This window comes from Pleuronectes platessa, chromosome 17, assembly GCF_947347685.1.
Source record: "Pleuronectes platessa chromosome 17, fPlePla1.1, whole genome shotgun sequence".
Taxonomy (NCBI): Eukaryota; Metazoa; Chordata; class Actinopteri; order Pleuronectiformes; family Pleuronectidae; genus Pleuronectes; species Pleuronectes platessa.
In genome coordinates this window covers 23,173,402-23,196,801 of record NC_070642.1, presented here as the reverse complement: position 1 = coordinate 23,196,801, position 23,400 = coordinate 23,173,402, and the positions used below count along the sequence as shown (strand labels likewise).

At 48.6% G+C, this 23,400-nt stretch overlaps 3 protein-coding genes across 4 annotated transcripts; 2 read left to right on the top strand and 1 right to left on the bottom strand.

The window, feature by feature from the left end:
• Window positions 1-259: 259 nt before the first annotated feature.
• Window positions 260-2,999, top strand: xrcc3 (X-ray repair complementing defective repair in Chinese hamster cells 3). Its single transcript, XM_053445345.1, has 7 exons — window positions 260-451; window positions 566-703; window positions 790-984; window positions 1,201-1,355; window positions 1,424-1,636; window positions 2,303-2,337; window positions 2,448-2,999. The coding sequence occupies exons 1-7, from the start codon at window positions 397-399 to the stop codon at window positions 2,674-2,676; spliced, it is 1,020 nt and encodes a 339-aa protein (XP_053301320.1). The 5' UTR covers window positions 260-396; the 3' UTR covers window positions 2,677-2,999.
• Window positions 3,000-3,208: 209 nt separating this feature from the next.
• Window positions 3,209-6,304, top strand: serpina10a (serpin peptidase inhibitor, clade A (alpha-1 antiproteinase, antitrypsin), member 10a). The gene is made up of 6 exons (XM_053445343.1): window positions 3,209-3,348; window positions 3,675-3,965; window positions 4,062-4,355; window positions 4,526-4,799; window positions 4,988-5,135; window positions 5,267-6,304. Exons 1-6 carry the CDS (start codon window positions 3,336-3,338, stop codon window positions 5,453-5,455), a joined length of 1,209 nt encoding a protein of 402 aa, XP_053301318.1. The 5' UTR covers window positions 3,209-3,335; the 3' UTR covers window positions 5,456-6,304.
• On the bottom strand, window positions 5,955-22,430 carry ppp4r4 (protein phosphatase 4, regulatory subunit 4). 2 transcript variants are annotated; one of them, XM_053445337.1, is made up of 25 exons: window positions 22,243-22,430; window positions 20,770-20,843; window positions 20,580-20,682; window positions 20,353-20,500; window positions 18,887-18,960; window positions 18,677-18,783; window positions 17,966-18,073; window positions 17,757-17,878; window positions 17,545-17,667; window positions 16,266-16,408; window positions 16,075-16,194; window positions 15,772-15,849; window positions 15,521-15,604; window positions 15,002-15,175; window positions 14,803-14,908; window positions 14,466-14,613; window positions 10,162-10,306; window positions 10,042-10,080; window positions 9,349-9,420; window positions 9,212-9,275; window positions 9,012-9,086; window positions 8,565-8,655; window positions 8,415-8,476; window positions 8,246-8,347; window positions 5,955-7,119 (listed from the first exon to the last, which is right to left on the bottom strand). In XM_053445337.1, exons 1-25 carry the CDS (start codon window positions 22,351-22,353, stop codon window positions 6,938-6,940), a joined length of 2,655 nt encoding a protein of 884 aa, XP_053301312.1. In that variant the 5' UTR covers window positions 22,354-22,430; the 3' UTR covers window positions 5,955-6,937. The 2 variants fall into 2 exon arrangements, with proteins under 2 accessions (XP_053301312.1, XP_053301311.1); XM_053445336.1 differs by having other exon boundaries at window positions 6,925-7,119; window positions 8,098-8,347.
• Window positions 22,431-23,400: the final 970 nt, after the last annotated feature.

Here is a 23,400-nt window from a genome sequence, read left to right as displayed (position 1 = left end):
GTTCAACCCGGCGAACACTGATGACGTAATGAGTTCTGGCGGGTGGTTGTCTTACTGAGACGCACGAATAAAACAAATACCTTGATAGAACTAGAAGAACACAACCTGAGGAACACAACCTGAGGAACACAACCTGAGGAACACAACCTGGAGAACACAACCGGTGGAACACAACCTGAGGAACAGAAGCTGAGTAACACAACATGAGGAACACAACCTGAAGAACAGAAGCTGAAGAACACAACATGAGGAACACAACCTGAGGAACACAACCTGGAGAACACAACCTGGAGAACACAAGCTGAAGAACACAACCTGAGGAACACAACCTGAGGAACACAACCTGAGGAACACAACCTGGAGAACACAACCTGAGGAACACAACCTGAAGGACAGATGAAGTGGGATCAGCTGGAGCTGGACCCGAGGATCAGGGCAGCAGTGAGGAGAGGTCAGAGGTCACCACACTAACATCATCACTATTTGTCAAGTTTCAATTTAATTTGAATAAATGCCACAGCTCAACAATGATTGTTGTTACCGTGGTCACTCTGTCTCTCCCCAGCCGAGCTGAGACGTGTGGGGGACGTCCTCTGTGTCTCTGCTCTGGATCTGCAGAGGTCCACTGGTCTGTCTCACTCGGACGTCCAGCGCTTGCTCGCCACGGCAGCCGGCGCCTGCAGGCGCCACCCCCTCGTCCCAGGTCAGACCATCAACCGTGCAGTCTGATTGGACGTAACTGTGTGATGTCACAGAGTGGTAACCTGTGTATTTTCCCACTGTTCCCAGCCGTCCTCTGTGGAGGACAGCGTGAGCTCAGACTCACTGTGGGCTGTCCCGTGCTGGACGGGCTGCTGAGGGGAGGACTTCCTGTGGGGGGCGTCACTGAGCTGTCTGGAGAGAGCGGAGCAGGAAAGACTCAGCTGGCTCTGCAGCTGTGTCTGTGTGTGCAGTACCCCACGCAGCACGGAGGACTGGACGCAGGTCAGTGGACGCACCACCTAACCGTCACTCCACCGGTCCAATTCCCACGTTGAATGTCTCCGTACACAGCTGTGATTGGCCAGTGAGCTCCGTCCTAGAACAGGCACCTTCTGGGGACATGCTGCCCCCTGCTGTTTGGAGCATGAGCGCGACAGTTGGACGACTTCAGAATGAACTGACCTGAAATCAGGTTATAAATGATGTGTGTGTGTGTAGGAGCAGTTTACATCTGTACTGAGGACCCGTTTCCTGTCAGACGTCTGCAGCAGCTGATCAGGGAGCAGTCGTGTCTTCGCTCCGACGTCCCTCCGTCTTTGATCAGCAGCCTCCAGTTCAGCGACCACGTTTACATTGAACACACCGCTGACTTGGTGAGTGGTCACTGCTGACCTTGGGTCAGATCAGTTGCCATGTCTCTCTCACCTGTCTCCGTCTTCAGGACTCTCTCCAGGTGTGTCTGTCCCGGCGTGTCCCCCTGCTGCTGGCTCGTGGTCTTGTCCGACTCGTGGTTGTGGACTCGGTGGCGGCTCTGTTCAGGTCTGAGTTCCAGGCTGATGATTGGCTGGAGAGGAACAAACGGCTGCTCACCTTCTCCTCGATCCTGCACCACCTGAGCCAGGAGTTCACCACAACTGTCCTCTGCATCAACCAGGTAACACACACACACACACACACACACACACACGACAGAAGGTGGATAAATACATTTAACATTGATGTCTTTATTGATGAAAGTCCAAATGATAGTTATTAAGATTGAAACAATCAAATCAAACTCAAACATACCACACAAAAACTTTATTTCATCTTTGATTCACTAGAATCATTCCATGTAAATATGATGACATCATCAATGTGAGACGGGGATGTCATGTGGTGGATTCATATTATATTATATTATTTATACCCACACACACGCATATGTACACAGACACACACATATATATATATATACACATACACGTAAACACACACACTAGGGATGTCGACATTAACCAATTTTACCATAATTGCGGTTTCATAATGTAATAAGAATTGTAAAAACTATGATATAACTATGGTGTCACTTTACTGAGGGAAGAAGGAACTGACGCTAGTTATCGTGTGTGTGCGATAATAAGTGATGATGTATTTGACTGTGTGTGTGTGTGTGTGATTTTGATAATAAGTGATGATGTTATTTGTGTGTGTCTGTATGTGCATGTGTGTGTGATAATAAATGATAATGTATTCGACTGTGTGTGTGATGATAGTTATTGTGTGCCTGTGTGTGTGTGTGTTTGTGATAATCAGTGATGATAGTATTTGTGTGTTTCAGGTCACAGATGTCTTCAGCAGATCAGACAGTTCAGGGTAAAACTTTATTTCATCTTTTATTCACTTGAATCATTCCATCTAAATGTGATGACATCATCAATGTGAGACGCTGATGTCATGTTTCTAATGCCATGATTCCGTCTCAGTCCTCTCTCCTCCAACATGTCCCCGGCTCTGGGTCTGGCCTGGTCCAATCAGGTGATGGTGCGGCTGATGATGCGCCGTCTCCAGAGGACAGTTGTCCGTGGTGACCAGAGCAGCGCCCTCCGCAGGCTGGAGGTGGTGTTTGCTCCTCATCTTGCTCGAGATGGACGAGACGCTGCAGTGTGGAGGGAGGGGGTGGGGGGGGTCTGCAGCTCTGACACAGAAACATGAGTTTATTCAAATATCAGTGTGTTTGTATTAAACTGTAACTTCGCAGCCGTTTGAAGTCAGGTGTAAAACTTCATATTAATGTTGTAAAAGACCAAGAATATGTGGACACTTGTTCAGTGTTTGTGTTGCTGGTTCGCTTCAGGTTTAAATCAGCTGATTTCACCTCATACATGTATATATATATTCACATTCATATATGTCTGTGTGTTAATACTTACATTACTAATGTCTGAAACGTTATTTTGTGGTCCGAAACAAAATAATTGAACGTCGGTTCTTTCCAAATAAAAGCATGAGAGTAAAAGTGACTCCCTCTAACTCTATTTGAATTTAAACTTGTTTTATTTTGACATTTTACTAATAAATATCTGTTCAATGAAGACAGGTTTCATTTAAATAATTTTATGAAACATCTACAATCCTGTGGAGTAGAATATAGATCTTTAGTTTTTATTTTGTGTATGAGATTGATAGATTTATTCTATTTCCCGTTTTCTTCGATAAATTTGATAAATTGTTTCTTTTACTTGCTGCGCGGAAACGACTTTTATTCTGAAAAGAACTGACAGGAAGTGGCAGTGTTGTGACCGGGGCGCGAGCTGGACAGTGATGCGCAGCGCGTGAAGCAGAAAAACATCTGATCAAACATCGAAGATCGAATGGAACCTGAAGGTCAGACTGATGACGTCAGTTGGTCTGTTTGTTTACAGCTGCGGGTCATTGCTGTTTATCGATAGATTACGTCATCGAGAGATCTAATATTAATTATCGCTTTTAACACCGAACGGGAACGCGACCCTTTAAAATGTAAATCACGATCACACGGTCGTAAACAATATAAACAACGTAAATCCAAAATAGCAGTTCTGATGTGACGACACTGGAAAGGGCGATGTCTTCTTTGACCGGAAGTCGGTTGACGCTCTGAGTAGATCGATGCTGTTCTGATGATGTGTGGTGATCAGTGTCACTGAGTGTTGTTCACGCCTTCTCCACAGGGAGCACTGTGACCATGAATCCCTGTGTCCTCCTCTCATTGGTCCTCCTCCTGAGTCCGGTCTCCTCTCAGACTGCCGACCCGGCCCTGCAGGACTTAGCCAATAGGAACTCAGACTTCGCGGCCCGCTTGTACCAAGCTGTGGCCCGTCGGTCCGATGATAATGTTTACCTGTCGCCCTTCACGCTGACCGCTGGACTGATGGCGCTGCTGAGTGCCACTAACGGGCCGACCCAGGATCAGCTGCTTCAAGGACTCACTCTGTCAGGACTGGACCCACAGACTCTCCCAGGTAGGTCCAGGGTCAGGGGTCAGGGGTCAGAGGTTAGGGTTGAACTTAAGACTGGTTTGGTTCTGTGAGGTTTGAGTCCGTCGCTGCTGCTCTCAGATCTGTTTCAGACCCTGAGGGACGCCATCCTGCCGAGTGGCGTTACCCTGAACCCACAACAGGGAGTGGCCCTCTTTCCCGCCCAGAGTTTCGAGGTGTCCCCGTCCTACCTGGACCTGGTTCAGACGAAGTTCAGAGGAAATGCCAAGACCCTGGACTACTCCACACCGCAGGAGGCTGTCGATTCCATCAACCGCTGGGCCCAGGAACAGTCCGGAGACCAGGTCCAGGAGCTGGTGACCAACCTGGACGCCCAGACCCAGCTGCTGCTCGCCACGGTGGCCTCCTATCAGAGTACGTCTCACCTGTCACCTGGGAATGGGGCGTGGCTTCTAGTGAGAGGCGGGGTTATGTAACATCTGAGTGTCTGAGACGTGTTGTTATCAAACCTCTATGTGACGGCTAGTGCTCACACCGTTCTAATGTTTTGTCTGCCTATACTAATAAAGTTTTCTCTTCTTCAGCCCGGTTCAGTCCAGCCTTCAACTTGTCCCTGTCTCAAGAGGACCGGTTCTACGTGGACAGGTATCACATCGTGATGGTCACCATGATGTTCAGGACGGACCGGTACTTCCTGGCTTACGACCGCTCGGTGAAGGCCGGTGTGTTACAGCTGCCGATGACCGGGGGGGCGGCCATGTTGGTCGTGTTGCCTGATGAAGATGTGGACGTCACCTTGGTTGAAGAAGAAGTGACGGCGGAAAAGATCCAAGCCTGGATCAAACAACTCAAGAGGACGTAAGAATCTGCTTCCTGCCGCTCGTCCTGAACATCCACATGAATCACAGCGTTGATCTGAACATATGAATACGTAACAGTTTTCGTAGAATAACAGACAAAAGACGTGGAGTCAAACCTAAGTTTGAATTCTTTACATTTCTGAAAATGAATCCATCTCCATCCATTCTGTTTTATTTTGTACGCAGGAAGTTGGAGGTGCAGGTTCCTCGGTTCCTGATGGAACGTTCCTACTCACTGAAGGACGTCCTGCAGACTCTCAACATCACGCAGGTGTTTCAGGAAGATGCAGAGATCACAAACATGGGCGGGGCTAAAGGACCCAGACTAACACAGGCGAGTGAAGAAGCTAGATGTATTGAAGCCCCCCCCGGTCTCTGTGGTGGTTTATGTCGTTGGTTCTGATGTGAAATGGTTTAGTTTTTTACTTTATTATCAGAATCTCTTATCTACACCTCCTTTTTCAGGTTTTTCATAAATCTGTTGTCTCTGTTGACGAGCGCAGCGATGACATCACTGCAGGGGGTGGAGTCAATGTGTTCTCTAGTCCTCCCCCTCGACTGACCATCAACCGACCCTTCATCTTCATCATCTACCAGCAGAACACTGGCAGCCTGATGTCCATTGGTCGAGTGGTGGATCCCACCAGGAAGTAGTGGTTGCTGAGCCACGTCCACCCGAGTCCCACACATCAAACTTTACGTTCTTAACAGTGAAACAACGACTCGGCCAGTTTACTAAGTTCTAATGTTCATCTAGTGTCAGTACATTCTGTAGTTAGCAGCTTTTTGTGTTGATCAACCTGAGGGTCCGGACCCATCGAGGGGTCGCAAGATAAGAACGGCCTAACCTTAACCCTAACCCTAACCCTGAGCGATCAACAGGAAAACTGAAAATGGCCGCTGTTGTTCTCATCATGTTTAAACAGGTGTATTAACGCTCAGTGTTTAACGGCATCATCACCGACTTTCCCTTCAGCTTGAGCAGCCCTATATTTACTCCTTAATAACTCATGTTAGTGTGCTAACATGTTAATGATGGTGATCATTAAACATGCTAAACATCAGCTGTTAGCATTTAGCTCAGAACATGGTGGTAAATTAGAGGATAAAAACACCCCTGTGGTTTATGACCAGTGATGAAAGGTCAGGGGTCAAAGCTGCTTCACTTTTAATGTGAGGAACCACAAAGGTTTGTAAACACTGTTGTTCCTGAACGCTGCGCTGGTTTTCATACAGACGCACAAACATGTATTTACTTTAAACAACTTATTTTATTTATTATTTTCTCTGAGACTTAGTCTGGAAACATCTCAAAGAATCCAGCCAGTGAAACACTGCCCTCTAGAGTTTCAATCTGCAGCTAGTTAGCATGTTAGCATGATCATGAGCATGTTATCACACATGAACACAACTATTTAGAGTTCATGACTTAAACATACTGTTGTTAATTATTTGTAATGTGATGCAGTAAATCCCTATGAAACATTAAAATACGTCACTTTACCTGTGGAGTCATTTCACAAACACACCAACATGACATCAAACCTCACTGTGACATCACCTGTTCCCACCGTCTCAACAGCCCGTGACGGGGGGGGGGGGGGGGGGTGTCTGTCACTTCCAACTGAACATTAAAGAAATCAGGTTTTAAATAAAGCTTTAAAAAGCTGTGTGACTTCACCTGGAATCCTGAAGGCAGCAGGATCTGCACTGCATGCTGGGAAACGCCTGGCTGTGATTGGTCCAGTTCAATATGATTAAAAACATCAGTACAAATTATTCAGCTGTGAAACCTGACAGGATGTTCATCTGACCAATCACATGTCGGCATGTCAATCATCAATCAAATTATATTAGTATAGTCTCATATTCTCAGGTCCCAGTTTGTCTCCTCGTCTTTAACAAGGTGAGACGTCCTCTGATCTTCAACTAGAGTCAAACCACTGAAACCTTCAACAGGTGAAGAAGGTAGAGACCTCAGAGACACGTGAGGACCCGTCTCCCAGGACGGACACTAGTCCAACAGATGTCCCGTGTAACAGAGAACATGTGACATGTGAAACCAACAACCAATAAGAACACAGTAGCAGTTTGAATGTGTTGCGTTTACTGAACCAATCAGATGATAGGATGAGATCATTTGAATACAGTAGATCTGTTAGTCACTGTAAGACAGAGATAATGTCCTGTTGCATTCTGGGTAATGTCCTGAAACTGCCCACTTCCTGCTGATTGGCTGATGGTCTGGTGGAGGTACGGTGACGTCATCATCTTAATCTCGCCCGGACTGGACACTGAAAGAGTTTGACTTCCTGTTTCTGTTGATTAGGAAAAGAGTTTTTATCAAAACTGGAGAATCTGACTTTTGTGGTAGCAGTTTAAGTTATGAATAAAGCGATTAAACCAAGCTAAGTGAACTAAGCTAACTAGACAAAGGAAGTTATAAAAGAGAACGAAACTAGGCTCATTGGATTTTTAAACAAATGTAATCTAATTATTAGTTCATTAGTTCAGGTTCAAAACAAGGGGCTAAACGAGGGTAAACAGTCAAGCTGACCTCACACAAAAACATTCGACCTAAATTTAGTTAAATTTAGGTCGAATCACATGACGCTGGTTATTAACCCATTAAGTAAACACAGGTTTTACTACTTTAGATATGACCATGTGCACATAAAAGGGGTGGGGTTTACTGCATATGACCAATCACAGACAAGTTTGACTGACAGCAAAGAATCATACTTCTCAACCAGGATCAAACTGTTACTTCTATTTAAAGGATCATAGTATTTAAAGTATGTGAGGTTCTCCTCTGCTGACATTCCCAGTACATAAGTACCAGTAAGTGAAACAGATGCAGTCTGTTGTACTGGGAGCACTTTACTGGTCAGGCTGGTTATGTTGGGCTCCAGTAGTTGACAGAGGTTCATCCTCTGAGGAGAATCTAGAGCTTTCATAAGCTCATCAGAGGAGCTCGTGGGTCTCTGAAGACCCTGGTCCTCCTCAGAGACTTGAACAACCAGATCCACAGATCCTCTAAGAACATGATGTCATAGTTCAAGGAGGTGATTGGTCAGTGGGCGGAGCTTTATACTGTTTGATCTCTTATCTCCAACTTAACCTGGAGCAAGTTACCATTGTGATTTACCCTGATAACAAGGGAACGAGCTTCGTAGAACTGAAAAAAACTCTGAGTTAAAACCGAAGTTAACATGATAACCACAAATTCTGCTTCCTAGTCCTGGGCACTGGCTTAGAACAGGTTCCACCAATGAATTATTTTAGCAAGAACTCACGTTGACAACTTTCTGGACTGATTGTCCTTAACCCCGCAACTCCGCTCCATTGTTTTACTGCGCTGCTCCAAGGTACTCGTCCTGTGGTCTCTGTGGTCTATATTAGTGGTTCTCTGGTCTATGGAACTGGTTCTGTGGTCCAAAGTACCTGCCCGGTCCAGGAGGCTCGTGGTATTGCTGCGGATCAGGACTGGCATGGATGAGATTGACTGGGTTGACAAAGTGAAGTGGGCGTTCCTCAAACAGCCATCTATAAAACACAGCAAGTGATGAAAAACTGAAGAGGTATTTATGTGGTGGATGTAAAGACGTGGTACCTTTGCTCTGTAACATGGAGGACTTCCCGGGTCCAGATGTGCTGCTCAGCTCCTTAACCTTCCTGAATCGAAGAACCAAAGAACTATTCAGAACACTGGACACGTATTCGTCCCACACCAGTGAAAGTCAAGGAGGTCTGATGGTCTTACAGAGGTCTTTCTGAGTTGGCGGGTTTGGTTGTTGTCGACTGACTGCTGAGGGATCGACTCCGTGACAGTTTAGCCTTCCTCATCTCTTTACCTGTAGAAAAAGGAACATCATCCGTCCTTGTTTGAGTTCCTCCTTAAGGTTCTAATTCATATCCAGGTTCTAAGAACTTTAGCTTATTTTCCACTCGTCTAAAAACCCACTAACATCTTATATGAATGGATTCAATCTTGACATGAAAGAGAACGGATGGTTCATATGAAACCAAGGTGGAGACTCTCCCACCAAGGTGGAGACACCAAGAGCCACCGAGGACTGTTCCAAACAAGGTTAATTGAAGTGGTCATACCCGGGGATGCTTATTGAGCCTATATCACCTGTGGCTTATCAGCTGGTCTTGGTTTCACAAATGGTGGAGAAAATACTGATCAGCGGTTTTTCTGTCTTACCAGATGATGAGGCATTTCCAGATGAGGACATGGACATGGATTTAGTTGCAGAGAGACAGGTTTTACTTTCTCTTCCTGTCGAAGATCGACGGTTCACACACAAAAAACGAAGATGGTTCAATAAACTCATTGATCACATCAGAAACCTTCAAGTGCACATGAAGCTCATCTCGTGTTTATCTATTCGTTGTCATGCTCACGTTTTCTGTCCGTTTGAGGTTCAGCGATGAGTTTTCCGTCAGCGTGTTGTCGCTCCAGCTGTTCCTGACCACAGAGGAAACATCATTACAACTGAGGAGGACTCAGACTGAGGAGGAACCGTCGTGTTCACACTCACCATCTCGAGCAGCAGAGTCTCCTCCTTCTCCTTCTTCTGGTCCAGAACGTCTCTCTCCTGTCTCTTATGAAACTGAGCAAACACAGTGGAGGTGACGCAACAACAGACACAACAACAACAGGGCTCTGTGCTACGAAGCTGGATTTGCGCTTATGGCTTAACGCTAACCTTCCGGGTAACTTCGGGGTTTCAGGGTCCTACGAAGCTCGTTCCCTTGTTATCGGGGTAAATCACCAAGGTACCTTACGCTGAGCAGCTAACCTGACAGAATAAAGCTCCACCCACTGACCAATCCCTTCCTTTGAACCATGACATCATGTTCTCAGAGGATCCGTGGAGCCGGTGAGGATCGTTCGAGTCTCTGAGGAGGACCAGGGTCTTCAGACACCCACAAGATCCTCTGAGATCCTCTGAAGAGTTTCTGAAGGATCTGCCAGTCAAACTGTCTGTGATTGGTCATATGCAGTAAACCCCGCCCATTTTATGTGCACATGCTCATATCTAAAGTAGTATAATCTGGGTTAATTTATCGAGTTAATAACCAGCGTCATGCGACCACTTAGTCTGACTGTGATTGTTGGGTTGAGTTCACCCGGATATCAGAAAGATCTCCTGGACATGTGCAGCTCCCTTCGTAGGACAGGCCCCAGAAACCATCACACCATGATCTAGTGCTGATGAAAAGAAGCTCACAGGTTCTTTGAGGTCCAGTTTGTCCAGTTCCAACACTGTCTGAAAAACACAATGAATCTGTTGTCAGCTCAAAGTCCGGGACAAGAAGACGGGTGGACAGACACGTGACGAGGACGTTACCTTACGAATCGTCGCCACCACGTCTTTATCTGTCTCTCTGCACAGAAGCTTCTGGACGCAGAAGTCAAGTTGTTGCAGAAGCTGTTTGTCGACCGGCATCCGGAGCAAAGAGCGAAGCCTGGGCAACAGCTGGCACAGCTTGTACCTGACAGGAGAACAGACAGGTCAACAGACAGACAGACAGGGCAACAGCTGGCACAGCTTGTACCTGACAGGAGAACAGACAGGTCAACAGACAGACAGGTCAACAGACAGACAGACAGGGAAACAGACAGACAGGTCAACAGACAGACAGGTCAACAGACAGACAGACAGGTCAACAGCTGGCACAGCTTGTACCTGACAGGAGAACAGACAGGTCAACAGACAGACAGGTCAACAGACAGACAGACAGGGAAACAGACAGACAGGTCAACAGACAGACAGGTCAACAGACAGACAGACAGGTCAACAGACAGACAGGTCAACAGACAGACAGACAGGGAAACAGACAGACATGTCAACAGACAGACAGGTCAACAGACAGACAGACAGGGAAACAGCTGGCACAGCTTGTACCTGACAGGAGAACAGACAGGTCAACAGACAGACAGGTCAACAGACAGACAGACAGGTCAACAGACAGACAGGTCAACAGACAGACAGGTCAACAGACAGACAGACAGGGAAACAGACAGACAGGTCAACAGACAGACAGACAGGGCAACAGCTGGCACAGCTTGTACTTGACAGGAGAACAGACAGGTCAACAGACAGACAGGTCAACAGACAGACAGACAGGGCAACAGCTGGCACAGCTTGTACCTGACAGGAGAACAGACAGGTCAACAGACAGACAGGTCAACAGACAGACAGACAGGGCAACAGCTGGCACAGCTTGTACCTGACAGGAGAACAGACAGGTCAACAGACAGACAGGTCAACAGACAGACAGACAGGGAAACAGACAGACAGGTCAACTGACAGACAGGTCAACAGACAGACAGACAGGGCAACAGCTGGCACAGCTTGTACCTGACAGGAGAACAGACAGGTCAACAGACAGACAGGTCAACAGACAGACAGACAGGGAAACAGACAGACAGGTCAACAGACAGACAGACAGGGCAACAGCTGGCACAGCTTGTACCTGACAGGAGAACAGACAGGTCAACAGACAGACAGGTCAACAGACAGACAGACAGGGAAACAGACAGACAGGTCAACAGACAGACAGACAGGTCAACAGCTGGCACAGCTTGTACCTGACAGGAGAACAGACAGGTCAACAGACAGACAGGTCAACAGACAGACAGACAGGGAAACAGACAGACAGGTCAACAGACAGACAGACAGGGAAACAGACAGACAGGTGAACAGACAGACAGACAGGGAAACAGCTGGCACAGCTTGTACCTGACAGGAGAACAGACAGGTCAACAGACAGACAGACAGGGAAACAGACAGACAGGTCAACAGACAGACAGGGCAACAGCTGGCACAGCTTGTACCTGACAGGAGAACAGACAGGTCAACAGACAGACAGGTCAACAGACAGACAGACAGGGAAACAGACAGACAGGGCAACAGACAGACAGACAGGGCAACAGCTGGCACAGCTTGTACCTGACAGGAGAACAGACAGGTCAACAGACAGACAGGTCAACAGACAGACAGACAGGGAAACAGACAGACAGGTCAACAGACAGACAGGTCAACAGACAGACAGACAGGTCAACAGCTGGCACAGCTTGTACCTGACAGGAGAACAGACAGGTCAACAGACAGACAGGTCAACAGACAGACAGACAGGGAAACAGACAGACAGGTCAACAGACAGACAGGTCAACAGACAGACAGACAGGTCAACAGACAGACAGGTCAACAGACAGACAGACAGGGAAACAGACAGACATGTCAACAGACAGACAGGTCAACAGACAGACAGACAGGGAAACAGCTGGCACAGCTTGTACCTGACAGGAGAACAGACAGGTCAACAGACAGACAGGTCAACAGACAGACAGGTCAACAGACAGACAGGTCAACAGACAGACAGACAGGGAAACAGACAGACAGGTCAACAGACAGACAGACAGGGCAACAGCTGGCACAGCTTGTACCTGACAGGAGAACAGACAGGTCAACAGACAGACAGGTCAACAGACAGACAGACAGGGCAACAGCTGGCACAGCTTGTACCTGACAGGAGAACAGACAGGTCAACAGACAGACAGGTCAACAGACAGACAGACAGGGAAACAGACAGACAGGTCAACTGACAGACAGGTCAACAGACAGACAGACAGGGCAACAGCTGGCACAGCTTGTACCTGACAGGAGAACAGACAGGTCAACAGACAGACAGGTCAACAGACAGACAGACAGGGAAACAGACAGACAGGTCAACAGACAGACAGGTCAACAGACAGACAGACAGGGCAACAGCTGGCACAGCTTGTACCTGACAGGAGAACAGACAGGTCAACAGACAGACAGACAGGGAAACAGACAGACAGGTCAACAGACAGACAGGTCAACAGACAGACAGACAGGTCAACAGCTGGCACAGCTTGTACCTGACAGGAGAACAGACAGGTGAACAGACAGACAGGTCAACAGACAGACAGACAGGGAAACAGACAGACAGGTCAACAGACAGACAGACAGGGAAACAGACAGACAGGTGAACAGACAGACAGGTGAACAGACAGACAGACAGGGAAACAGCTGGCACAGCTTGTACCTGACAGGAGAACAGACAGGTCAACAGACAGACAGACAGGGAAACAGACAGACAGGTCAACAGACAGACAGGTCAACAGACAGACAGACAGGTCAACAGCTGGCACAGCTTGTACCTGACAGGAGAACAGACAGGTCAACAGACAGACAGGTCAACAGACAGACAGACAGGGAAACAGACAGACAGGGCAACAGACAGACAGACAGGGCAACAGCTGGCACAGCTTGTACCTGACAGGAGAACAGACAGGTCAACAGACAGACAGGTCAACAGACAGACAGACAGGGAAACAGACAGACAGGGCAACAGACAGACAGGTCAACAGACAGACAGACAGGGCAACAGCTGGCACAGCTTGTACCTGACAGGGGAACAGACAGGTCAACAGACAGACAGGTCAACAGACAGACAGACAGGGAAACCGACAGACAGGTCAACAGACAGACAGGTCAACAGACAGACAGACAGGGCAACAGCTGGCACAGCTTGTACCTGACAGGAGAACAGACAGGTCAACAGACAGACAGGTCAACAGACAGACAGGTCAACAGCTGGCACAGCTTGTACCTGACAGGAGAACAGACAGGTCAACAGACAGACAGGTCAACAGACAGACAGACAGGGCAACAGCTGGCACAGCTTGTACCTGACAGGAGAACAGACAGGTCAACAGACAGACAGGTCAACAGACAGACAGACAGACAGGGAAACAGACAGACAGGTCAACAGACAGACAGGTCAACAGACAGACAGACAGGGCAACAGCTGGCACAGCTTGTACCTGACAGGAGAACAGACAGGTCAACAGACAGACAGGTCAACAGACAGACAGACAGGGAAACAGACAGACAGGGCAACAGACAGACAGGTCAACAGACAGACAGACAGGGCAACAGCTGGCACAGCTTGTACCTGACAGGGGAACAGACAGGTCAACAGACAGACAGGTCAACAGACAGACAGACAGGTCAACAGACAGACAGGTCAACAGACAGACAGGTCAACAGACAGACAGACAGGGCAACAGCTGGCACAGCTTGTACCTGACAGGAGAACAGACAGACAGGTCAACAGACAGACAGGTCAACAGACAGACAGGTCAACAGACAGACAGACAGGGCAACAGCTGACACAGCTTGTACCTGACAGGAGAACAGACAGACAGGTCAACAGACAGACAGGTCAACAGACAGACAGGTGAACAGACTGACAGGTGAACAGACAGACAGGTGAACTGACAGACAGGTGAACTGACAGACAGGTCAACAGACAGAAAGGTGAACAGACAGACAGGTGGACAGACAGAAAGGTGAACAGACAGAAAGGTGAACAGACAGACAGGTCAACAGACAGACAGGTCAACAGACAGACAGGTGGACAGACAGACAGGTCAACAGACAGACAGGTGAACAGACAGACAGGTGAACAGACTGACAGGTGAACAGACAGACAGGTGGACAGACAGAAAGGTGAACAGACAGACAGGTGAACAGACTGACAGGTGAACAGACAGACAGGTGGACAGACAGACAGGTGGACAGACAGACAGGTGGACAGACAGACAGGTGGAGGGTCCTACCTGACGTTGGCCACCGGGTCGTGCACCAGCTGCAGCGCAGGAATCAAAAAGTGTTTGTTGAAGTACTTCCTGGAGAAGATCTCCGTGGCTGTTTGACAGATGTCGAGGAACCTCAGTCGGTTCCAGTAGCTCCGCCCTTGAGCCAGATCTGAGGATCAGACACAAGCCATCAGTGATCCGTGTCCTCCAGACCTTCTGACGTGTTTTCACAGTGTGACCATGTCTGTCTCTAACTTTCAGGAGTCTTTTAAAAATACTTCACTGAGGTACCTGAGGTCACCTGTTCACAGGTGACGTACTCAGTGCACCTGAGACTGCAGGACCAGGGTGTTCTGACCTTGGATCAGTCGCTCCATCATCTCCTGACGCTGCTCCTGTTTGCGGTTGTAACGGAGAAATGTGCAGAACGTTCGAGCCGCCTCCTTCTGCACGGGCAACACCTTCTGCAACCACAACACCAGAGGAGGATTTACCGTCTGTCCCACTGCTCTACCTGCTGCATCATGTCACGTCTTGTGTTGTCTTGTGGTGCCGACATTGGTGGTGAGGATGATGAAGATGCGAGGGGAGAAGCTCTGGTGCAGCACTTCTCCAGGCAGCAGTCTGGCCAGGCAGCTGTAACGCTGCAGCAGCTTCTCATGCAGCCGCCAACGCAGAGAACATCCGACCTTCTGCTCTGCCAACAACAAGGCCGCCAGCAGCTCCGGGAACTGATGAGAAGCGAGCGACGAACGTGAAAGAACACGAGAAACCAAGATTAGAGAAGAAGCAGCAAAAGAGAGAAAGACTAAAGGTCTTTGAACACAACGTTTTTTAATCCTTCATCCAATCCAGTCTGATATATTTAACTTTTATTCTGAAAATTGTCAGAAGGAGATAAAGTGCAGCGGTGAGGAGAATTTCATCATCTGACTGAAGAGCTGAGGAACTCTCCCAATGGCTTCAGGTCTGTTTCAGGACGTCAGGACGTCTTTACTATTTAACTTGAAACGGTTTCAGATGAAAAACATGGACTTGTGTGCAAACATCTTAAGACTCCAGGTTTGTTTTCTCACCGTGTCGTCCAACATCAGGTTCTCTCCTCTGGACAGAACCGCCTCCAGAGTTTCCTCCAGGTGATTCATCAGAGCATCCAGAACCTCAACAACGACAACAGAAGCTCCAGCACAAAACAAACCCACAACTCAACAGCATCGTAGAAGTGTTTGTTCTTAGCTGCTGTTAAATGTTTAACACTTTATAAAATAATAACAAAAGACGACATTAGTGTGCTGATGACACACAAACAGCAGCTGTGACCTCTCACCTCCAGAGCGTCGTCCTGCAGCAGAAGCAGAAGCTCTTTGTGAAGCACCTGGACGTTTGAGCCGAGCAGCTTCACCACCTGACAGAGGAGAGTTAGTGAGAAGCTGTTTGCAGCCAAAGCTCTCAAACAAATACTGAACTGCTTCCTTCTGTCATAACAACTGCGATTGTGATGTTCATCTCTGAAAAGCTACTGGTCGTCAATCCCTGTATCTCCTTCCTGCTCCTCAGAGGATACGCCCTCTAGCTTCCCTACTCTTGTACAAACAAGTAAACCATCAGGTTTTTATCAGTATACTGGGACCTGGTGGAAACTGGCTGCAGCGCTTCTACGAACGCAGACGTCGGGGTCACAACAAAGAGCGGAAAAGTTCGGGTAGAGTTCAGACAGGAAGTGGGTGGAGCCAGCAAACACCATCATGGCCTTCGGAAACAGAGACAAGGTTAGATCAAGTATCCAAAATACTGCGTGTGTGTGTTTGTGTCTGAACTTACTGGAAAGTTGTAGCAGCAGTTGCAGCGAATCAGCTTGGACTCATTGATGTCAGTTGTCAGTTGTTCTTCAGTCTGCAGACCGGTGACACACAGCAGCTTGAACCTCTGCAGCAGCCGGGCCTTCTGCTCGTCTGACAGGGAGCCTGAAACACAGTGACTCTTACAACATCATCCCTCCTCAGTCCTGAAGTCGCCCTAGAAGCACTTCACACGGGACTGCACCTTCTGATCCTGTTCCACCGACATGAAGGTGTGACGGGAGTCCTACACCCTGTAGCAACATGTTGGACTTCCTGCAGAGAACGCTGACAGCGTCTGACTCTGGATACGCAAGAACTGAAGGACTAATGGCCTTGGCACCCCAGACGCTCAAAGAACCCTTCCCCAATATACCTAGGCATGGTCAATAAACCTTCTCCCAGTCCATAAAACACATTTAGACACTTCTGTGATTTCTTCAAGAGTAAACAGCTGGTCTCCTGATGCAGCACCTAGAAAGAGAGAGAAGCTGGGATTCCTCTCTGGAGAATTCATCAAGTATTCCTTCCTTTGTCTGAAACTACTCTCAGTCCAGGTCACCTGACCTCCTCATAACTGTCTGCTACTTCAGGACCAACCAGCCTGAAGGAGAACTCTGTGGTGAGATGTCACTACGTGTTTACATTCAGCCGGTCTGACCAGCAGCCACCACTATTTGATTCACCTCACCACCGGGTGGAGATGAGCCAACGGATCTGCACCTACGTATCCAAGACAAACAGCAGGTGGAGCAGAATATTCCCCTAATCCAGGATTGCAATACGTCATCCATGAGATCGTTTCAGTCCCTCAGGGACATCTTCTCCAGGACGACACTCAGAGAAGAGAAGGTGGCTGCTCTGAAGCACTGTCACTGACCCAGATCGGGATGAGCACCTCCTGGCTCAAGGAGGGCTACAGGTCGGCCTGTTCCAGACAAGGCAGCTTCTTCCTGAAGTCGCTCTTCTTTCTTGTATCCAAGAGATTGATTTCTAAACATCCCTCTCTCCAACCATATTTTCCAGCTCTTCCCTCAAGGGATATGTCGTCCCTCCAGTGAGTTATGGGTCACCTCCCAGTTGAGTTAGAGACCAATTTACCCTTTTCCAGCAGAGAATCATGGTCTCAGTAAACAGCTGTTTACAGACATGACAACTTTAACTTTAACTTTGATTCACCACTTCAGAGTCACAAGTATCTTCAGTAAGACTTCATTTTCTTTACTGTGGTTCTACTGAGTGACTGCAGTGTTGGGTCTTACCTGCCAGTCCACTGCACAGCTTCCCAAACTGGAACGACAAAGATGCCAAGATGGTTTCATCCCCGTGAGATGACGCCTCGCACACCGACATCACCAGAGGAACCACCACATGGAGTCTGTCATCTGAGGGGGGGGGGGGGGGGCTGTGAATGTGGTGTCGTGAACAGGAGGGGGGTTTAAACCCATCTAGCTGTTGTCCCCTGAGGACTCACCGTTGTCGATCATCTCCATCAGATTGATGATTGTGTCGAAGGCAGCGAGGCACACGCTGCTCTCCTCATCTCTGGCGAGCTTCACCAGTTCAGGAAGCAGCTCTGTCCTGGTGTTGTCCACCCTGAGACGGACAAAGACACAACGTCTCACCACAACAGATGTCTTGTCCATATTAAGTGTGTTTATGTTGGTGTTTGGTAAGGGTTACCATGTTGCCCTAGCGATGCTCTCCAGCTGACGGCACATACAGGCTCGGACCTCGAACTCCAGGTCCTGACATAGAGAGCGAGCCAGAGGCAGCAGCTCCTTCTTCACTCTGACCAACAGGAGAACAGCTGTTAGTGCTGGACAAACAAAGATGGATGACTCGTCTCCACTTCCTCCAGAAAGGAAGCTAAAATATCCTGATTTCAAACACTGCCATCTTGTGGTGATGACGTCATTTACAGTCAGTCTGTGCAGTAGTGATCGTGCAGCTGTCATCAAGGTCCCGCCCACTAACGCTCAACCGATCGTCTGGCAGTTTTAGCTGTCAATCATGTCTCAGTTGTATTTATATCATCAAATAACTGATTCAAACCAAACTGATCCGAAACACTTGAACAAACATCACAGAGATGAGAACGACTGGAAATTACAGAAACATATTTACAAACATTTATTTAACATCTTTGATTCATAGTTTAGTCCATGTCCCATCTGCTAACATGGAGGAGGTTAGTGACCTATACAGCAGTCAGCCACCAGAGGGCGATCCAGTTGATTTAGTTTCAGTTTTGAGAGATGTCATGTCGTCCATCTTAATTTAGGTTCTATGTCTATATACAGTCTATGGTCAGATCAGGTGTGACATCATCAACATGAGACATTCATCTGATCATAATCATTTGAAAATTTAAATTATTTCACTGCTGCGCACATGTGGGAATCGAACTTGCAGGCGACTTTTCCTAAAATGTGACAGCTGGCGAGACGCGTATGAAGAGGGTGAGACAGCTGAGACTGATGGAGGAGAGGGATCAGCACCTTGGAGAGACAGACAGGAGCAGAGAGTGAGGCAGAGCTTTCATATCTTTGAACCAACATGTTGATGATGAGAGTTATTGATCGGCAGCATTGATCCCTGTACCTCCTGTTTGATGGTCTCCTTGGGTAGAGAGTCGATGGCCGACAGCAGCGTCTCCAACCAGGCGTTACTCACCACTGACAAACACAAACACATCCCAGTCATCAACAGGTGAGTGGTTCAGGTGTGAACCAGTGTGTGGGTGGTTCAGGTGTGAACCAGAGTGTAGGTGGTTCAGGTGTGATACCTGTGTGTGAGTGGTTCAGGTGTGAACCAGAGTGTGGGTGGTTCAGGTGTGAACCAGTGTGTGGGTGGTTCAGGTGTGATACCTGTGTGTGGGTGGTTCAGGTGTGAACCAGTGTGTGGGTGGTTCAGATGTGAACCAGTGTGTGGGTGGTTCAGGTGTGAACCAGTGTGTGGGCGGTTCAGGTGTGATACCTGTGTGTGGGTGGTTCAGGTGTGAACCAGAGTGTGGGTGGTTCAGATGTGAACCAGTGTGTGGGTGGTTCAGGTGTGAACCAGTGTGTGGGCGGTTCAGGTGTGATACCTGTGTGTGGGTGGTTCAGGTGTGAACCAGAGTGTGGGTGGTTCAGGTGTGAACCAGAGTGTGGGTGGTTCAGGTGTGAACCAGAGTGTAGGTGGTTCAGGTGTGATACCTGTGTGTGAGTGGTTCAGGTGTGATACCTGTGTGTGGGTGGTTCAGGTGTGAACCAGTGTGTGGGTGGTTCAGATGTGAACCAGTGTGTGGGTGGTTCAGATGTGAACCAGTGTGTGGGTGGTTCAGGTGTGAACCAGTGTGTGGGCGGTTCAGGTGTGATACCTGTGTGTGGGCGGTTCAGGTGTGATACCTGTGTGTGGGTGGTTCAGGTGTGATACCTGTGTGTGGGCGGTTCAGGTGTGATACCTGGGTCTCGGTGGTTCAGGTGTGATACCTGTGTGTGGGCGGTTCAGGTGTGATACCTGGGTCTCGGCGGTTCAGGTGTGATACCTGTGTGTGGGGCGGTTCAGGTGTGATACCTGGGTCTCGGTGGTTCAGGTGTGATACCTGTGTGTGGGGCGGTTCAGGTGGGATACCTGGGTCTCGGTGGTTCAGGTGTGATACCTGTGTGTGGGGCGGTTCAGGTGTGATACCTGGGTCTCGGCGGTTCAGGTGTGATACCTGGGTCTCGGTGGTTCAGGTGTGATACCTGTGTGTGGGGCGGTTCAGGTGTGATACCTGGGTCTCGGCGGTTCAGGTGTGATACCTGTGTGTGGGGCGGTTCAGGTGTGATACCTGGGTCTCGGCAGTTCAGGTGTGATACCTGGGTCTCGGCGGTTCAGGTGTGATACCTGTGTGTGGGGCGGTTCAGGTGTGATACCTGGGTCTCGGCAGTTCAGGTGTGATACCTGGGTCTCGGCGGTTCAGGTGTGATACCTGTGTGTGGGGCGGTTCAGGTGTGATACCTGGGTCTCGGCGGTTCAGGTGTGATACCTGTGTGTGGGGCGGTTCAGGTGTGATACCTGTGTGTGGGGCGGTTCAGGTGTGATACCTGGGTCTCGGTGGTTCAGGTGCAGCAGGACTGTCTTCAGGATGGAGTAGGTGTGGGTGTGGATCAGGATGATGTCGTCCTGCAGGATGGTTAAGAACGATGCTGCTGCCAGCAGCTGGATCTCAGCTCCAGACCCGTTCAGGACCTCCTGAGTCACACAGACATGTTAGGTTACCCCCGTCCTCTCAGAACGGACCTTCAGACGGAGGAGGGCTGAAGTTACGCACCCGGACTTTTGGAACGACGCGACGAAACGTCTCGGCGGGATTCTGTCGGACCAGACTCGGCAGGTTGCTGATGACGCTGGCTCTCTGCACCTCTTGACCCACACTGGGGACAAGAGGAAACAAACACAAAGTTACAATCAGGGGAAAATGTACAGATAATAAAGACATCAGGAGGTTTGTGGGTCCTCACCTGAGCAGGTAGACGGCTCTCTCTATGTCACTGAGGTCTTCATCCACCGTCAGCTGCTCGATCTCCTCCGCCGTCTGACAGGAGCACAACCAGCTCAACACTCAGTGGGTCACAAACACGTGTTTGTGCTTTAATACACAGGAACATGAATGTTTCTGCTGCCATCAACACACCTCATCGTCACAACGTCACCAGTTCGATTCCCTCATGTCTGGGGACTCACAGGGAAACAGTCCTCACACATTCCTGTCCCCAAAACTACCCGTAAAAACGACTCTGTACTCTGTGCTAAGTAACTAAGTACTTGTACTTTAACATCATAGTTCTGAGTTACTTTGGTTTTTCTAGGTCCTGCGGATGAAGAAAATGTTTTTACTACGTTCTCACCATGTTGTGTCTCCAGAGGCTACACCTCCCCTTGAGCTCCGGTTAGCATGCTAACCAGCTAGCCTCTCTCCCAGACGCTGTGTATCACCTGAGGCCTGTCTCACTGCAGTCTGTATATAAACCTGTCTCACTGCAGTCTGTATATAAACCTGTCTCACTGCAGTCTGTATATAAACCTGTCTCACTGCAGTCTGTATATAAACCTGTCTCACTGCAGTCTGTATATAAACCTGTCTCACTGCAGACTGTATATAAACCTGTCTCACTGCAGACTGTATGTAGACCTGTCTCACTGCAGACTGTATATAAACCTGTCTCACTGCAGTCTGTATATAAACCTGTCTCACTGCAGACTGTATATAAACCTGTCTCACTGCAGACTGTATGTAGACCTGTCTCACTGCAGTCTGTATATAAACCTGTCTCACTGCAGACTGTATGTAGACCTGTCTCACTGCAGACTGTATATAAACCTGTCTCACTGCAGACTGTATATAAACCTGTCTCACTGCAGACTGTATGTAGACCTGTCTCACTGCAGTCTGTATATAAACCTGTCTCACTGCAGACTGTATATAAACCTGTCTCACTGCAGTCTGTATATAAACCTGTCTCACTGCAGACTGTATATAAACCTGTCTCACTGCAGACTGTATATAAACCTGTCTCACTGCAGACTGTATATAAACCTGTCTCACTGCAGTATGTATATAACCCTGTCTCACTGCAGACTGTATATAAACCTGTCTCACTGCAGACTGTATATAACCCTGTCTCACTGCAGACTGTATATAAACCTGTCTCACTGCAGTCTGTATATAAACCTGTCTCACTGCAGTCTGTATATAAACCTGTCTCACTGCAGACAGACAGACACGCAGTGAAACTGCGTCACGCTGCGGGTCTCCCTCTGCTTCCTGTGAGGAGGCTGATCTTCCTCCACTGACTCACACAGCGTCACATCATCATCACCGACGTGTGTGTGTTTGTGCGCGCGCGTGTACGCGCGTGCGTATTCATGTGCGTCTATGCGGTTGTGTGTGTGCGGTTGTGTGTGTGCGGTTGTGTGTGTGCGGTTGTGTGTACCTTCAGACTCCTGCGGATCGGTCTCTCGATGAAGGCCAGCTCGTGCAGCTCGTGCAGCTCGTCCAGGGGTCCGAACAGGAAGCTGCTCTGGTTCATTCTGCTGAAGAACATCTGGACACGTTCCGGTTCTCTTGTCCCAGCGGTTCCGGTGGTTCCGGTGCTCAGCGGAGGATCTGAGCTCCAACCATCGTGCTGAGAGGAGGAGGCGGGGGGCGGGGCCACTGTCACTAACTGTCTCCATGGAAACCGGTGAGTCCGGGGGCCGCGAGACTTGAGAGCAGAATACACACGTCACATCATGACGTCATCACATCAACACTTCATCACATCACCACGTCATCACATCATCACATCGTCACATCGTCACATCATCACATCATCATCTGTTTTCACGTGTCAGGTCTGCTGGTCCCACACAGGGGGCGATACCGAGCACATCTGTGAGTTAAAAGTATTTGTGTTTTTGCTTGATCACAGAGTCACAATCAGTCACCGGAACTCGAACCAGACTGAAACCGGCGTGAAACCAGACTAGCACCAGAGTGGAATGGTCAGTGACAAACTCATTCACAGTCCAGTTTAAAGACACACCCACACTACATCTTAAGGAGAGGTGGTGGACTAGTGGCAGAAAAGGTCTCTGGTTCGACTCCACGGAGAAACAACAAAAAGACAAACCTGGATTGATCTGTCCAAAAATCCAAGAGGATTCTCCCTACCCTGTCTAGTGCCCTTGAGCAAGGCACCTTACTCCCCCAACATCTGCTCCCCAGGCGCCGTACATGGTCGCTCACTGCTCTGTGTGTCCTGCACCAGATGGGTTAAAAGCAGAGGTTACATTTCCCTCCCTGCATGAGTGTGTCTGTGTTTGGGACAAATAATAAATGCATCTTAATCTTTGTATCTTAATCACATTTTATCAAATACATTGTCATGTCATGTCTTGTCTAGTTATGTCTCACCTCCACATGTAAACAAGGGTGTGTGTGTGACGTGTCTGTGATTCACATGACCAGTGTTCATGTGAACACGTAGTCATCAGAACGGAGGAGAGACTTCCTGTTGACCTGCAGCTTCACTGACTTTCACACATTCTCTCTCCGGCCTTTAGACCCAACATAGCTGCTGAGGTGAATGTGGAGGAGGTCTCTGTGTCAG

Coding starts and splice junctions, on each gene's coding strand:
- xrcc3 (XM_053445345.1), top strand. CDS start 397: ATGAAGTGGGATCAGCTGGAGCTGGACCCGAGGATCAGGGCAGCAGTG. Junction 452..565: donor CAGGGCAGCAGTGAGGAGAG/GTCAGAGGTCAC, acceptor GTCTCTCCCCAG/CCGAGCTGAGACGTGTGGGG. Junction 1,356..1,423: donor TTGAACACACCGCTGACTTG/GTGAGTGGTCAC, acceptor CTCCGTCTTCAG/GACTCTCTCCAGGTGTGTCT.
- serpina10a (XM_053445343.1), top strand. Junction 3,966..4,061: donor GGACCCACAGACTCTCCCAG/GTAGGTCCAGGG, acceptor TGCTGCTCTCAG/ATCTGTTTCAGACCCTGAGG. Junction 4,800..4,987: donor ATCAAACAACTCAAGAGGAC/GTAAGAATCTGC, acceptor TTTTGTACGCAG/GAAGTTGGAGGTGCAGGTTC.
- ppp4r4 (XM_053445336.1), bottom strand. CDS start 22,353: ATGTTCTTCAGCAGAATGAACCAGAGCAGCTTCCTGTTCGGACCCCTG. Junction 14,909..15,001: donor TCATCATCCTCACCACCAAT/GTCGGCACCACA, acceptor TTGTGGTTGCAG/AAGGTGTTGCCCGTGCAGAA. Junction 8,656..9,011: donor TGGAAATGCCTCATCATCTG/GTAAGACAGAAA, acceptor CTTTTTCTACAG/GTAAAGAGATGAGGAAGGCT.